General features: G+C 37.2%; 4 protein-coding genes and 1 non-coding gene across 8 annotated transcripts in view; 2 read left to right on the top strand and 3 right to left on the bottom strand.

Annotated features, from left to right (window-relative positions):
- Window positions 1-73, bottom strand: part of LOC104801855 (nucleolin-like) — a 2,434-nt gene extending 2,361 nt beyond the window's left edge. The window contains exon 1 of the mRNA XM_010525238.1: window positions 4-73. Within this exon, the coding sequence (XP_010523540.1) occupies window positions 4-73 (70 nt within the window). The remainder of the gene's footprint in view (window positions 1-3) is intronic.
- Window positions 74-1,787: 1,714 nt separating this feature from the next.
- Window positions 1,788-3,732, bottom strand: LOC104801821 (uncharacterized protein DDB_G0271670-like). Of its 2 annotated transcripts, none has more exons than XM_010525190.1 (3): window positions 3,587-3,732; window positions 2,423-3,251; window positions 1,788-2,227 (listed from the first exon to the last, which is right to left on the bottom strand). In XM_010525190.1, exons 2-3 carry the CDS (start codon window positions 3,181-3,183, stop codon window positions 2,059-2,061), a joined length of 930 nt encoding a protein of 309 aa, XP_010523492.1. In that variant the 5' UTR covers window positions 3,184-3,251; window positions 3,587-3,732; the 3' UTR covers window positions 1,788-2,058. The 2 variants fall into 2 exon arrangements, with proteins under 2 accessions (XP_010523492.1, XP_010523493.1); XM_010525191.1 differs by having other exon boundaries at window positions 2,423-3,161.
- Window positions 3,733-3,926: 194 nt separating this feature from the next.
- LOC104801820 (magnesium transporter MRS2-5) lies at window positions 3,927-6,713 on the top strand. Of its 3 annotated transcripts, none has more exons than XM_010525187.1 (7): window positions 3,927-4,027; window positions 4,547-5,099; window positions 5,179-5,249; window positions 5,433-5,561; window positions 5,663-6,001; window positions 6,121-6,168; window positions 6,273-6,713. In XM_010525187.1, the coding sequence occupies exons 2-7, from the start codon at window positions 4,655-4,657 to the stop codon at window positions 6,501-6,503; spliced, it is 1,263 nt and encodes a 420-aa protein (XP_010523489.1). In that variant the 5' UTR covers window positions 3,927-4,027; window positions 4,547-4,654; the 3' UTR covers window positions 6,504-6,713. The 3 variants fall into 3 exon arrangements, with proteins under 3 accessions (XP_010523489.1, XP_010523490.1, XP_010523491.1); XM_010525188.1 differs by lacking the exon at window positions 3,927-4,027 and adding an exon at window positions 4,064-4,278; XM_010525189.2 differs by lacking the exon at window positions 3,927-4,027 and adding an exon at window positions 4,294-4,492 and having other exon boundaries at window positions 4,603-5,099.
- A 253-nt stretch (window positions 6,714-6,966) lies between these two features.
- Window positions 6,967-8,721, bottom strand: LOC104801819 (PLASMODESMATA CALLOSE-BINDING PROTEIN 3-like). Its single transcript, XM_010525186.2, has 4 exons — window positions 8,529-8,721; window positions 8,055-8,297; window positions 7,879-7,915; window positions 6,967-7,366 (listed from the first exon to the last, which is right to left on the bottom strand). The coding sequence occupies exons 1-4, from the start codon at window positions 8,578-8,580 to the stop codon at window positions 7,180-7,182; spliced, it is 519 nt and encodes a 172-aa protein (XP_010523488.1). The 5' UTR covers window positions 8,581-8,721; the 3' UTR covers window positions 6,967-7,179.
- A 529-nt stretch (window positions 8,722-9,250) lies between these two features.
- TRNAA-UGC lies at window positions 9,251-9,323 on the top strand. Its single transcript has one exon. It is a non-coding gene; the product is annotated as a tRNA-Ala (tRNA).
- Window positions 9,324-15,078: the final 5,755 nt, after the last annotated feature.

Genomic DNA, 15,078 nt, shown 5'->3' with positions numbered 1-15,078 from the left:
TACCACTCTTTCCAACTTCAATGCACGGTGTAAGAGGACAGACATTGGAACCATCTTCAATGTTTCTTCGCATTGCAGATGAAAAATATGACGAAACTGTGACTCGTCATTGAAGTATCTGAATTCATCGTCTGTTAATGCCTTTTTTAGAGACCGAATTGTTTGATATGGATAACACTTCGTTGTTATCTTGGGAGCCTGATGAATGTCTTTCAAATCGTATACAAAAGGAACCTGCAAAACAAAATTAACATGAAGATTATCAGTTTGGTTTGACTGGTTTGATCAGTTTGACCAGTTTTACCAGACAAGTCAAACTCGTCAAACTGGTCACACCGTTCAAATGCGACCAGTGTGACTAGTATGACCACTTCACATCGTCTCACTGGTATGACAAGTTTGATCAGATTAGTCAAACTCATCATACACTTCAAGTGCGACCAGTGTGACGAGTATGACCACTATAGTAGTGACCAGTGAGACGGTGTGACGACTTCAACGGTATTTCACTGACGGGTGTACCCAGTTTAATCGGACTAGTCAAACTCGTCTCACCCTTCAAGTACGAAGAGTGTGACGAGTATGACCTCTACGATAGTGACCGAGACAAAACTCTCATATGACTCTGATTTCAAACCAAAACCCTAAATTTTCTTATCTGTAAAACTCGAATACTATGACCCATTTGACTACGATTTTGTCTACCTTTAATATTTACCCAAATGTACACATATGAAATTAAAAAAAACCTCACTTTCTCGGTGAGTTATAATGGAAACCTTCCCTGAAGATTTTCGCAGATAGATGCCGAAAACGATGAAGACGAAGCCATTTCGAAGTGAAGAGAACAAATCGCACAAGAAATCGCTTGCAGAATGCCCGTTAGAGAGAAATCGCGAAGAAGGAAGAACGAAGAAACTGAGAAGTTTTTTTTTTACTTAAAACAATTTTTGATTTCGGACTCCAACTCCCCACCGAGACAAAACTCTCATATGACTCTAATTTCAAACCAAAACCCTAAATTTTCTTATCTGTAAAACTCGAATACTATGACCCATTTGACTACGATTTTGTCTACCTTTAATATTTACCCAAATGTACACATATGAAATTAAAAAAAACCTCACTTTCTCGGTGAGTTATAATGGAAACCTTCCCTGAAGATTTTCGCAGATAGATGCCGAAAACGATGAAGACGAAGCCATTTCGAAGTGAAGAGAACAAATCGCACAAGAAATCGCTTGCAGAATGCCCGTTAGAGAGAAATCGCGAAGAAGGAAGAACGAAGAAACTGAGAAGTTTTTTTTTTCCTAAAACAATTTTTGATTTCGGACTCCAACTCCCCACTCTTTTTTTTTCGCAATCTTTATTCAGATTTTTACACGTGTACTTTTTTTAAGGCTAAGATGGTCTTTTCAATGTTTTCCAATTTTTTTTTAGAAACCCTAATTTTTCGAAGGTATGTGTTGCAACTGATGTTACACTTTAAAGGTATATCTGTAATAACGCCGAGTGAGGATAATGTGCATATGCCATGGCACTTTCCTTTCTCCTACCGTGTTTGTAAAGCACGCAGGTGGAGGAGACGTAGATCATCCTCTTCGGCATATAATCGTAAACACTTCCACGTTTTCTTGATTGTTGGATAACCATAGATAGCCTCTGTTCTTCTTCATCTCCTGTTTCTTGAGTCGTCTGCTTTGCCTCAGGTTTATCTTCTCTGTGACCTGAAACTTGTCATTACAATTAAATCCTAACCAGAAGAGAAAAATGTTCAGAAGGAAGCCTAAATCAATTGATTTCTTTTACAACACTTAGCTTTGTGAAGTCAATGCTTCGAGCTTTTACATGGTTGGGAGATTACACTTCGTTAAACACACAGGAGATCAATAACGAAGATCCTATGGTAACATCTCTGTTTTAAGTCTAAAACCTCTCTCTCTTCACACAGGGATTAAGTTACAGGTTTTTCCTGTTGAAGACATCAATCTCCTCCGCAGTGTGCAAAGATCTAAAAAAGGGGATTACTGAAACGGGGAAGGAAGACATCATCATACTTCAAGAACAACAAGAGCAAGAAGAAGCACACCAAGGGCAAGGTGGAAAACAACTCAACCATCTATTTCTAGAGAGGTTTGAGGTTGTCTCCATCGGTTCCTGCACTTTCTGTTTCTTCAAATCTTCAGCTTCTGCCTCTGCAGACTCACTGGCAGCTCCTGCCGCCAAACTGCCAAAAACCGACATGAGAAATGAGGTCTTGCCCAAATACTTGGTTTGCAAATAGTAATGTCTAAACACAAACTGTTACAGAGATTTCAACAGAGGAATCAAACACTACTCGCAGTTAGACCTACCCATGGTTTTTTTTTTGCTGTAATGTGATTGGTTATGGTGAAACTGGAGATGAATGGAATGAACTTACATTGGGAAGGAGAAGGAGTGCGCGCTGTTTGAGCTCACGTTGGAACAATATGAGGTTGTAGGAGATCTCCAAGAAACCGCAGGATGATCCACCGTTTTCTCTTTGTTTCCTTTCTCTCTCTCTTTAGGCATTTCTACTTCTCTCTTGATGCTTTCTTTCTCAATCTCTTTAGGCATTTCCACTTCTTTCTTGGCTAGATTAAGGGTCTTCTCGTCTGGTCCAATCTTTGTCGGAGGAGGCAGGGGAAATGCTGGACTGTAGGAAACGAACTCGCCTGATTTGAAAAGCTCGCCTGATTTCATGAGATCACTGTTGTTTCCTAAGTGAATGCTGAACAAAGATTCGTTTGAAGTGCAGCTCCATTCTGCTGGTATCTTAGACTTGTTCCTCTCGAAAACCGATGCCGGAATCCGACTTGGGTCATACCCTTCAGGAACATTCCTGTCCATCACCTGGACTGGAGGAGGTGAATCCGTTCGAGACATGCCTGGCTCATCTGATCTCGAGTTTGAATCTTTACTACCCTTTAATGGCGTGGAAGATGAAGAAGACGAAGACGAAGATGAAGAAGATGATGATGACGATCTCGAGAGCGGGTCTGAGTGAATACTTCCGTTCTCATCGTGTCGAGATACTCCTGACTCTGTTCTTGATTGTTGACTTTGTCCGTTCCTGTCCTCAGCCACTGGCTGGTCTTCCGAGCTATGTTTGCTTCCATTCTCTTTCTCTCTGTCCATAACTGACGCCATCAAAAGAATCATCAATTCTTCTTACACAACAGACGCAAAACCAGGTTCTTGTGCAAAACAAAGCCAACAGAACCCCAAATCTGATATCCAATGGCAACAACAACGAACGATTTATCATTCAATGAAACAAAAACTAAAAACAGCTTCTACTACCCAAAAAAAAAATCGATTTTGGTTACATGTTTAGGTTATATTTTCACCAAATACCCGAAACGCGAATGTCATAAATCAACGAACTTTACATCCGAAACCTAACATTCAAGGAAAAGGGTATGGAACAAATAACAAAAAGTGGGTGAAAACTGGAAAAGAAATCGATCAAGACAACATAAACGGGTATTGGAGGAAGCGAAACGAAAATGGGAAAAAAACGATTTGATCAAACGAACCCAGAGAGCGAGATTAGTTGGATAACCTGAGTGATGTTGGGATTTAAGAATCACCCACTTGAAGCTGTAAGATTTCGTCTGTTAGAGAGAACGAAGGAAAATTTTCAGAGAGAAAAAGGGAATCTAGGGTTTCGTAGTTTTGGGGATCGGGTCTCTGCCGTGGCAATGGTACGATTTCGGAAGGCTTCTCGCAAAGTTCGGACCTTTTACCTCTTTAACTAACACCGAAGCTTCATTTCGCGCCATTTCGCCTCAACCTCTTTGTTTGTCCGTACAGTAATGATCTCCTGTTTCATGTCTCATTGCAGATATACTGTTAGTTCCAATAAAAATAAACCACGTGTCACTCTAGTTTTTCGGTTTCGTGAAAAATGATGCGTACTGTACGGAACGTGCTGAATCAGCTGAAGACTCGAGTTTTTGAATTGATCTGCGATTGAGCGAGACCTGAAAGCTTGAATCGAAAGGTAAGGTTTCCGATTTGGGTTTTCCAATTTAGGGCTATTCATTTTTCTGCGATTCATCATTGGTGTTCGCAGGTTTTGGGTTCCTTGCATTCGTACGGGTGTTTGTTTAGGTTTCGTTTTTTTCACCTAATTGAGTATCAATAATTGGTTTTTTCCATCTTATGATTTGATTCGGATAGTCTGATGGGTCCAATTTATCTTATGATATGATCTTCGCTTGAGAAAACCCAGTGATTTTAGACTGCTTTTAGGTAAATTATCCACATTTTTCGCGTTTTCTCTCCTGGAGTTCTTTAGATGTTGTTGTTCGTCTTATCACGGAAATGATTCAGGATTCTCCGAGGTGGTTCGCAATCGGGCAATGTTCTCTGATCGAAAAGTTTCACTATAATGCCCAAAAAACCCGTCTGAGAGTTTCTTTTCGATCGGTTGATGCTAGTCGAATTTGGTACAACCTTTCTGAAAGTGAGGCAATCGATGCTCAATTCAATTTCATGTCCAAATTTTTTTCATTTTCAGGTTGGAGTATACTTTCAAAGCTTCCCTGATTGCTTCACTGTTTGGTTGTTCATCAGCGAGTTGATGGTGTTCCATCCTTTTCCATAAGCAAGACGGGCCTAAAGCTCCATGGGAGAAGAACGTGGTCGATTCTCTCCTCCTCCTCATCTTCTCGACTTCGTATCCTTTCAGAAGAATGGAAGGCCACTCAATTCTGAAGGTATAAGTAACCGTGGGAATGGTCTTCTCGGTCTGAAGAAGAGAGGACAGTCTAGTCGTTCTTGGGTGAAGATTGATCAAAATGGGAACTCCATGGTTGTGGAGCTTGACAAGGGAACTATAATGAAGCATTGTTCCTTACCATCCCGGGATTTGAGACTTCTCGACCCTTTGTTTATTTATCCCTCTACTATTTTGGGTCGGGAGAAAGCTATAGTTGTTAGCCTCGAGAAGATCCGGTGTATCATCAAAGCCGATGAGGTTATCCTCATGAATGCTCGAGATGCATCTATCGTTCAGTACCAGTCTGAATTGTGTAAACGCCTCCAATCAAACCAAAGCCAAACTGCTAAAGGTAACTAACTTTTATAACTTAGGTTGGTGGTCTGAGACTATGATGTCATTTCATGAAACTGTTAATGGGGGTGTTTCAGATGATCTACCATTTGAGTTCAAAGCATTGGAGTTAGCTTTGGAATTGTCTTGTTTGTCTTTGGATGCACAGGTATGCAGCGATTCCCTATCTTCTGCGATCTGCGTTAGATTTCATCATTCTTCTCGATGAACTTACATGATGGTTGTATAACTATAAATCGAACTTTTTCAATCGTGGATGGAACACGTTCTTGCACTTCAGTTAGTTTGTGAACCTCTGAAGTTGGTGCACTAAAATGCTTGGTTTTTATAGGTAAAGGAGCTTGAAATGGAAGTCTATCCCGTACTTGATGATCTAACGTCAAACATCAGTACCCTTAATCTGGAACATGTACGTAGACTAAAAGGTCGGCTTCTTGCATTGACACAGAAAGTTCAGAAGGTAACTACAAAAGTCCCTGTAAAACTGGGAAGGCTAGAACTTGATGTTTGACTTTCGCCATTTTGCTAGATGTTTTACCCTTTTTTTTTGCCCCGAACCAGGTTTGTGATGAGATAGAACATCTAATGGATGATGACGATGACATGGCTGAGATGTACTTGACGGAGAAAAAACAAAGATCGGAGGCTCTTGATACAGGCGAGCTATATAACCAACACGAGGATTTTGATGCTTCAGAAATAGTTTCGAAATCTGCACCTGTTTCACCCGTCGGCTCAAGCAGTGGAACCCATAAGTTGCAAAGGGCTTTTAGCAGTGTCATTGGGTCACACAGAAGCCTGTTGAGCTCCTCAAACGCTGGAGAGAATATTGATCAACTCGAGATGCTACTTGAAGCCTACTTTGTTGTAGTTGATAATACTCTGAGCAAGTTATCCTCGGTATGTCCAGTACTACAGGCATGGCATAGACTTTTTATGTGGTAGTTGGTAGAATAATTCATGATTTTGGACATGAGGAGGATTAATCTTTCTTCTGCTGGTTTCTTCTGGTGTTGCAGCTCAAGGAGTACATAGATGACACAGAGGATCTGATTAACATTAAACTGGTATGCATTAAAATCGGGCAATCTCATCTTTTTTGCCTCCTTGTTTCTTTTAGAAAACTGAATTCCATGTTAAGGGTCTTCACTTGTTCTTGGTCTTGAAACAGGGTAATGTACAGAACCAGCTGATCCAGTTCCAGTTGCTTCTCACCGCAGCCACCTTTGTGGCCGCCATATTTGCTGCTGTCACTGCTGTCTTTGGGATGAACATGGAAGATTCTGTTTTCGACAATCCATCCACGTTTCAGTGGGTTCTAGTGGTAACAGGTATTGGATGTGGATTCTTGTACTTCTCCTTCGTCCTATACTTCAGGTACAAAAAAGTTTTCCCACTGTAAAATTTCTCATGTGACAATAAAAGATCATAACTTTCATCGGTTTGGATTAAGGAGAGTATCTACATCAATTTGTAATAGGAAAATACTATCTGCATCAGAAGAACCTTGGAACATTAGGTGCCAAAAACTAGAATGCTTAGCTTAGGGCATGTGCAATATGCAATCCGAGAGCCATCTCTTTGAGTAAATTTCAGGGTAATTTTCCATTCATGGATTCAGTGTTGCTTTCCATTGATTCATTTGCCATTTTGCCAAATGTATAGGAAAGTTTCCTGTGTGGCAGAACCCACTTTGAAAAAACCTGGTTCTCAAGAAAAAAAAAAGGACCCACCAAACTTCTGCAGTTTTCCATTTTATCATCCATTCAATCAAAGATCATCAAGCCTTGCATCACATAAATAGGATTCATTTTTCTGCCATGTGGGTCAATTATATCTTATTACTGCCACCATTGATCACACACTAAAACAAGAAAGTCTTCCAGGTTCCAGCCAGTGAGTTAGGTTGCTCACATGTCTTAATTAAACCACTTCCCAGGTTTTTTTCCTCTCTTTTTCATAGCATCATTGATCATAATACAGCCCTTGCAGATCCACACGTGGACGTCTGTCCCCAGAACTTTCATTCACACGTGACAAGATCTCAGACATACATCAGAACTAACTCACTGTTTCCTTCATTGACCCCATAGAAACACTAGAGCTAAGAACCAGAGGGTGGTAGTGAGAGCATATGAGATGAACAAACTAGTAGTGCCATTGCCTTGGTCAGTGACTCCGGTCGGACCAAACGCAGGAGCTCCAGGAGACACATTTATTCCTGGACTTCCAGTTGCCGGAGTTGTTGTCGGGAATCCTGTACCGCTGTTACAAAATGATTGTACAATTAGATTGGTTAGTATGATTCACCGTCATTATGCAAATTTTTGATGAAAATGTGCAGTAGGGTTAGAATTCTGAGTCTGGAATGTGACTGATTAACCAACAGTGCGTAAGAAGTTGGTCTGACTTGATGTAAACTATGGTTTGAGATAGGAGTACCGAACTGGAAAGAAATGGTTCACTTTTGAGGTTAGATGTTTGGTGGGGAGACTTCATGGGATTGAAGTCTTGGAAATAAAGAAAACACAAAGAGACAAAATGGAGGTTTGCGTCATTACAGCTCAAACAGCTGTTAGGAGGGATGGTGGAGAGTCCTCTTGACGTGTGAAGGAATCAAGAAAAGCAATGCTGACGATTTACTGGTTTAGGTTTATCTCTCTTAGCCACATTTTCATCATAACAATAGGAAAAAACCTAAAGTAGGCATGATGAGAAGAACCCTTCAGATAATTCCCTGGTAAGGTTCGGACAAAAGCATGCAGAAGAAATCGTACCTGGTGCTTGAAGGGTAGATGCACCCAGTAACCACAGCTGCAATATTGCACAGGAGGTGAACAAAGATCAAAGCTTTTCCCATCATAACCAACAAGATTAACCTCCAAAGTCTGAATCTTTCTAAGGATCTACCAGTCAACCCACCAAGAAATTGGGGATTTAGTGTGTGACTTACTTGAAGGAGGATTGGCGCTGAGAGTAGCAGTGTTTGAGAAATTGCAGCTCCCAGGGATTTGACCGGCTCTCTGGAAATAGCTGTTGGCGGCCCAGTCGCAGTGGCTCTTCACGGTGTTGGGTTGGTAACATGCACCGTTTTGAAGGATGGGTGTACAATCTGCTCCAGCTCCACATGCATAGTCCAAGGTTGTCTGAAGCTGCTTCTCTACGATCCCATCTCTACACAAACAGTATGATGCATCTGAACCAAACCAGCCAGAGCAGGAGAAAGAGAGAGATAACAAATGGTTTTAGATGAAAACTCAAATCTTTAGGAGCAAGAACAGTGAATATGAAGGATAAAAAGGGTTCTTTTGAGAAACCCATTTCAGAGAATCATGATTGGTAGACACCCAGATGAAAAAATTCTTCCTTTAGTATGGAATTTGATTTGAGAAAACAAAAGGGAAAATGATGGACCACAGAAGCTTACTTGAAGAGCTAGCCAAGGCCAAGAGAAGAAAGAGACCCAGAAGCACTCTCATGATGATTATGATCCCTGAGCCTTCAGAGTCTCGCTCTTGGAGAAGCTCAGAGAAATTTTGACATTAAAGTCAAACGCACAGAGAGAAAGAGAGAGAGAGAGATGAAGAAGAAGAAGTCTGGAGGAGGATAGTAAGATTTTAAATAAACTTTACAAGTAAAGGCTGCCGGTGTTTACCACGCAGCTGTCTTAATTTCCAATCAGAAATTGAGACACAAAATTAGATAAAAGCACGTGACTTTTTGGTGCATGTTTACAGAGAGATATTGCCATGGTGCATGATAGTGAGACCATTGCCATAAAACAGGGTATCGAAATGGAACAGAGAATAAAACAATTTTAGTAAACACAAAAAAAAGAGTAATATCATATTTTGATTTAGGTTGAATCGAGGATGTAGAGTGAATAATATATCTAAACACCAAAGAGGAGAAGTATTAAGTTGGAAAATGACACACCGGCAACACCTAAGCTTTGGTAGGAGATAATTCCACTTTGAGGTTGAGTGTTCGATTCCTTACGGGTGGGAAATGAGGTAATTTCTAGGTTTATATAATTCATATACAAAGGCTGCTCCGGAGTCGGAGTTTTACCTAGTCTCCATTATCAAAAAAAAATTGTGAGCAGACGCTTTCACCAAGAATTCTAAAATTATCTTTAATGACTAATATGGGGATGTAGCTCAAATGGTAGAGCGCTCGCTTTGCATGCGAGAGGCACGGGGTTCGATCCCCCGCATCTCCAATTTCTTTTTTTTTCTTTAAATTTTTGTGTTTCAATAATTCCCTACAAAACTTTCTGACATTCTTCCCCCATTAAAAAAAAACAGCCACTTCGATTCGTAGGAGGAATCAAAGTGTGTGCGTGCGTATATATATCTCTATATATACACTTTGAAATATCACAATAGTTGTAAAGGTCATTGGGAATTTTGGGTTTGTCGAATCAGATTCTAATCCGGTTTGCAACTGAAAACAAAACCGGTTTTGGTTAAAGCGCGTGTATTATGTATACACGATGTGCGAGTTGAGATAGACGCGTGCGTGTAAATCGCGAGGGTATTTTCGTGATTTTACTTGTTTGCTGGATCAATCAGGTAGGTTTCAAAAGGGTCAACTTCTAAAATATCCTCAATGTGCTACAAACACTTCTACTCCTACCCTTCTCTTAAAAAAAAAATTCCAACATCCAATCTATCTTCTTTTTTGTTAGATTACCAAAATAACCTTATAATATTATTTTATATTTAATTTTTAATTAAAAAAATCTCTCCTAGAAAAACTTTATTTTCTCTCTCTTCTTTTTTCGATTTCTCTTTCCTCTTTTTTTTTCGATTTCTCTCTCCTCCCACCATTAATCTCCACCAAGCTTTCTCTCTCTTCTGTGTTTTCTCTCTTTTTTTTTTCTATTTTATCTTTAAAATCCGACGAAATTGGACAAAATTAAGGGTAAATCAATGAGACAATTAGAAACATACAAGCTACTATCAAAATATCGGTTTTTTCATGTATATTTGTGGATCTTGTTATTTTTTTCTTCTAATTTTTTATATTTTCGTTGTTTTAGCATTTGTAATATGTTATAGTCATATATATGTACCATAGTATGTTATGACAATTCTGATTATTATGAAGGTTGTATTATTGAGATGAAATTTTGTATATATTTGATTCGTATTGTGTTAAAACCTTTAAATAATATTGTGTTTGTACCATACCAAGGTTGTATTATTGAAGATGAAATTTTGCATATATTTGATTCGTATTACACACTAAATAAATTGATTCACATGAGCTAACGTTGTGACCCATTGTGACCGGCATGTGACCATGTGACCGAAATGCAATTTTACACTATGTGACCATTGTGACCGACTGTGATCCGTGACCGAAATATGTTGATAAATATAGGTCAAAATTTAATTTTAAAGCTTTGGGGTGATTTATTAGAATCTATATATCAAATATATATTGTGTATGAGAGAATTTCAAAATATTTTAAGGGGATTGTGGAAGAAATATACCAAATTTGTCAAAAATACTCATAAAACATTATGAAATATATAGGAACACATTTGAAATAGCAACTTTGAAACCAAAAAATCGCAAAACCATATTTTAATGTTCAAAACAATATAAAATAGGCTTATAAGAGATATGTGACGTTGTAGGTCGATTAAATTGACAAAAATCGCATGGATCGAAGGTTGTGACCGGTTGTGACTGATTGTGATCCACTGTGATCAAAATGTGTCGTGGAGCCCACACGAAGAACTAGTCAGAAATTTTCCAGATTTTGTGTTTCGTGGGGCCCAGTTTGAATATTCAACCCCCTCTTTAACCTTATATTTTTTTTCCTTTAAAATTTTAACCCCAAGTTTTTTCCCTCCTAAAATTTTTCAAATTGAATTTAAACCCCACATTTTTTCTCATCCAAATTTTAACCCAAATTTTCTCCCTTCCAAATTTGAACCCCAAATTTTTTTTCTTCACAAATTTTAACCCCAAGTTTTCACCTATAGCATTTTAAACCTATAATTTTCTGTAAAAAAACATTAAGAAATTCAGATTTTTTTTCTAAATACATAAAAAAGATAATGACAAACAAACAAAAGTACTCTTAAAAAGGGTTCAAAATAACATAAACATATAATTTGGTTCAGTGAAGAAAAGAGCACCACAAATTTTTATAATAATTACGTGGTGTATTTGTATTATAATGTGTTACAAAACATTTGTACAATAATATCAAATATTTTTTTGTTAATTATGTTGTAATGTATTTGAACAATATAGTGTTATAAACTTTTATATAATATTGTGTTTGTACCATAATAATATTATATTATTGAAGATAGATTTTCGCATGTATTTAACTCGTGTTACACACTAAATAAACAAACTCACATGAGTCAACGTTGTGACCTGTTGTGACCGGCATGTGACCATGTGACCGAAGTGTAATTTTGCACTGTGTGACCATTGTGACCGATTGTGACCCGTGACCGAAATATGTTAATAAATATAGACCAAATTTTAAATTTTAAGCTTTGGGATGATTTATTAGAGCCTATATATCAAATATATAATGTGTGTGAAAAATTTTCAAAATATTTTAAAGGGTTTATAGATGAAAAATACCAAATTTATCAAAAGTACTCATAAAACATTATGAAACATATAAGAACACATTTGGAAGAATAACTTTGAAACATAAAAATTATAAAAACCATATTTTAATGTTCGAAACAATATAAAATGAGTTTATGAGAGATGTGTAGTATTGTAGAGTGATTAAATTAACAAAAATAGCATGGATCGAAGGTTGTGACCGGTTGTGACCGACTGTGACCCATTGTGACCGAAATATATTGTGGGGTCCACACGAAGAACTAGTAAGAATTTCACCAGATTTTTATGTTTTGTGGGGCCCATAATTATTGTTTCTATTTTTACTTTTAATGTGGGGTCTAATTTGAATATTCAACCCTACATATTTTTTTTCTTAACCCTATATTGTTTATTTCCTAATTTTTAACCCCAAATTTTCACCTTCAATATTTTTAACCCAAAATTTTTTGTAAAACATTAAAAAGTTCAATTTTTTATGAATAAAATTAATATATTTTGATAGGTCTATTTTCTCATAAAATCATCTAAAAAATACAAAATTTTTTGTGATGCCTTTTTTTTTCTCCACTTTGAATTCAACCCTATATTTTTTCTCCAACATTTTAAACCCAAATTTTTTCCTAAAACAATTTCAACCCAGATTTTTCCCTAAAACATAAATAAATGTAGATTTTTAATAAATAAAAACCAAAAATAAAAGTTCATACTATCAAACAAACAAAAAAAGATCATAATTAGGGTTAAAACAAATTAACAAAACACTTGGTAAAATAAAAGTTCATACTTTCTTCTTATGAAACCTCTGAACCCTCCCATAGTAGTTGTGACCCATTGTGATCTATTAGTTGTGATTGAAATATATTATGGGGCTCACACGAAGAACTTGTCGGAAAAGAGACAGAGATTTGTGTTCGATTGGTCCCATCTAAATCCCATTTTTTCCCATTTTTGTTCTTTAGGATCAAAACACCTAAATCCCATTTTTTTCTAAGACACCTAAACACCTTAATTAGAGGTCGAATATAAAAATTACAGTTCGATCATAGTTAGGGCACAACGTCTGTTCTTTACCTTTATAAATCGTTTCAACATAGTTGATTGCAAAAACATTGTATTCACAATCGTTATCATTTTGCGGTAGTCCCTCCACATACTGAATGTCAAGAACATCTCCGCCAGAGAAATCTTCTGATCCATCCAAGAGAGACGCCTTCGGAACGAGATGACATAACACATGTCAGCAATATTATCCAGATATTACTGTGTGACCATGTGATCATGTGATCATGTGATCATATGACCATGTGACCGTGTGACCGTGTAACCATGTGATTATGTGACCGTGTGATCATGTGACCGTGTGATCGTGTGACCATGTGACCATGTGACCGCGTGATCGTGTGACCATGTCCTTCGAATCCTCATGCCATCCATACATCCAAACATCAACACATACAGTTTTGTGATATATATGACTGTCCTAAATGATCTTGTGATCGAAACTCACCAATTTCACTCAATTTTAACCATAAAACCTCAAACCTAACATTCTATTTCAAAATCTCTAAATTTTCAAAAAAATCCAAAACTTTAATACTCCATCGGTCAAATCTCGAAGCCACCTTCAATTCAACAGGAAGAAATCTCAAAATCAAACAAATCTGAAAGAAATCGAAGTTTAATTAATCTACCATGTATTTGAAGATTGCGAGAAAGACGAACATGCATCTATACATCGACTCATATGATACTGTAACTCATATGACTATCTTGAATGATTTTATGATTCATATTGACCCATTTAACTCGATTTTAACCATTTCACATCCCAATCGATTATTTGATTTAAAACCCAACATTCTATTTCAAAAATATCCAAAAGTTCAAAATCCCAAAACCCTAAATCACACTTCAATTCAACAACAATAAATTTCAAAATCCAACCAATCTAAAAAGAAGTGTTCGTTTAACCTACCATATATTCGTCTAATGCCATAATCAACATAAAGATTTCATTATCGGTCGAAGATTGTGACGAAAATGAATACAATGATAATTTTTAAGTTACGTTCTTCGTTATCATCATTTTTTCTTCTTTGAAACTCAAATCTAGTAGGAGATTTAAAGAAAAAACAAAATTTTTAAGGAAAATTAAAGGAAAATAGAGTTTTAATAATGAAAATCATTGATTTTTTTAGAGAGAGAATAAAAATGGTGGTAGATAGAAGAGAGAGAAAAAAATCACGAGAGAAGGAGAGATAATAAAGTTGCGTTACTTTATTTTTTTTATTTTGAATTTTTAAAATTAAAAAAAGAAGGGTTTTTGGTCTTTTCATAAAAATTTGAGGTTGTTTGTGTCTTTTGGCATGCTGTAGAGTGTTTTTTGTTTAATTTTTTGTTTTGAGGGTAGTATCAGAAGTACATATAGCATTCGGAGGGTATACCAGCTATTTCCCCGTTTCAAAAATCGGATCTTCTTTCGGTTCGAAAACAGCGGTTTCTCTCACCCTGGTCGCCTCCGAAACTTTGCCAAATTTTGTTCATCAATTTTTCTCACTCCGTTCCTCTACTTCTTTCAGATCGATATTCGAATCAATTGTAAATTTTTTTCTTGACTACTTTATCTTTCGATCGATACCTGTTTTGAAGCCCTGCTCTTTGGTCAAAACTAGAGTTTGGACATCCTTTTCCCAGATCGAGACCTCCGAACGATAGATCGGATTAGGGATTTGTTCGAATATTGATTCTTTTCGATACCCCTATCTAATTCGGCTTCAGTTTTGGAGTTCCCCCTCCTTTGAATCTTTTGTTGCTCTCGTAGTTTCTGACGCCCTAGTGTTTGCTAGATCTGTAAATCATCAGAGGAATTTTTTCATTTTCTTCTGAAACTCCTCCGATTCTTCTTTTTTCGATTTCTGATTTGGTGATTTTTGCCGTAAATCGAAATCTAGGGTTAGGGTTTTCTTTCATTGGGGATTTTGAAAACGTGAGAAATTGAATTGGGAAACTTCACTAATGCACCTTTTGTGTCGCATCAGGGGTATCATACAGGGACATTATCAAAAATGCCCTGTATTTTATGGAGTACCATTTTCTCAGAAAAAAAACACCTCCTTCACATATATCATTCTCATAGTACAATTTCCATTATATTCTTATATTATAAAACAAATAAAATTAAAATAAATAAAAAAAATAATTTCCCTCCTAAAAAGCAGTGTCGATTTCTCTCTCCTCATTATCAGTTTTCATTCTCTCTCCTCTGTTTGCTCTCTCCTTCTGTTTGCTCACTCTCTCTTCCAATTTGAACTCTGTCTCCGCCGCCGCCGATTTGCTCTCTCTCTCTCTTCCGCTTTGGTTGCTCTCTC

Source organism: Tarenaya hassleriana, unplaced genomic scaffold (assembly GCF_000463585.1).
Source record: "Tarenaya hassleriana unplaced genomic scaffold, ASM46358v1 Cleome75, whole genome shotgun sequence".
NCBI lineage: Eukaryota > Viridiplantae > Streptophyta > Magnoliopsida > Brassicales > Cleomaceae > Tarenaya > Tarenaya hassleriana.
Note: the sequence above shows the minus strand (reverse complement) of the source record. Positions and strands in the feature narration are given on the sequence as shown.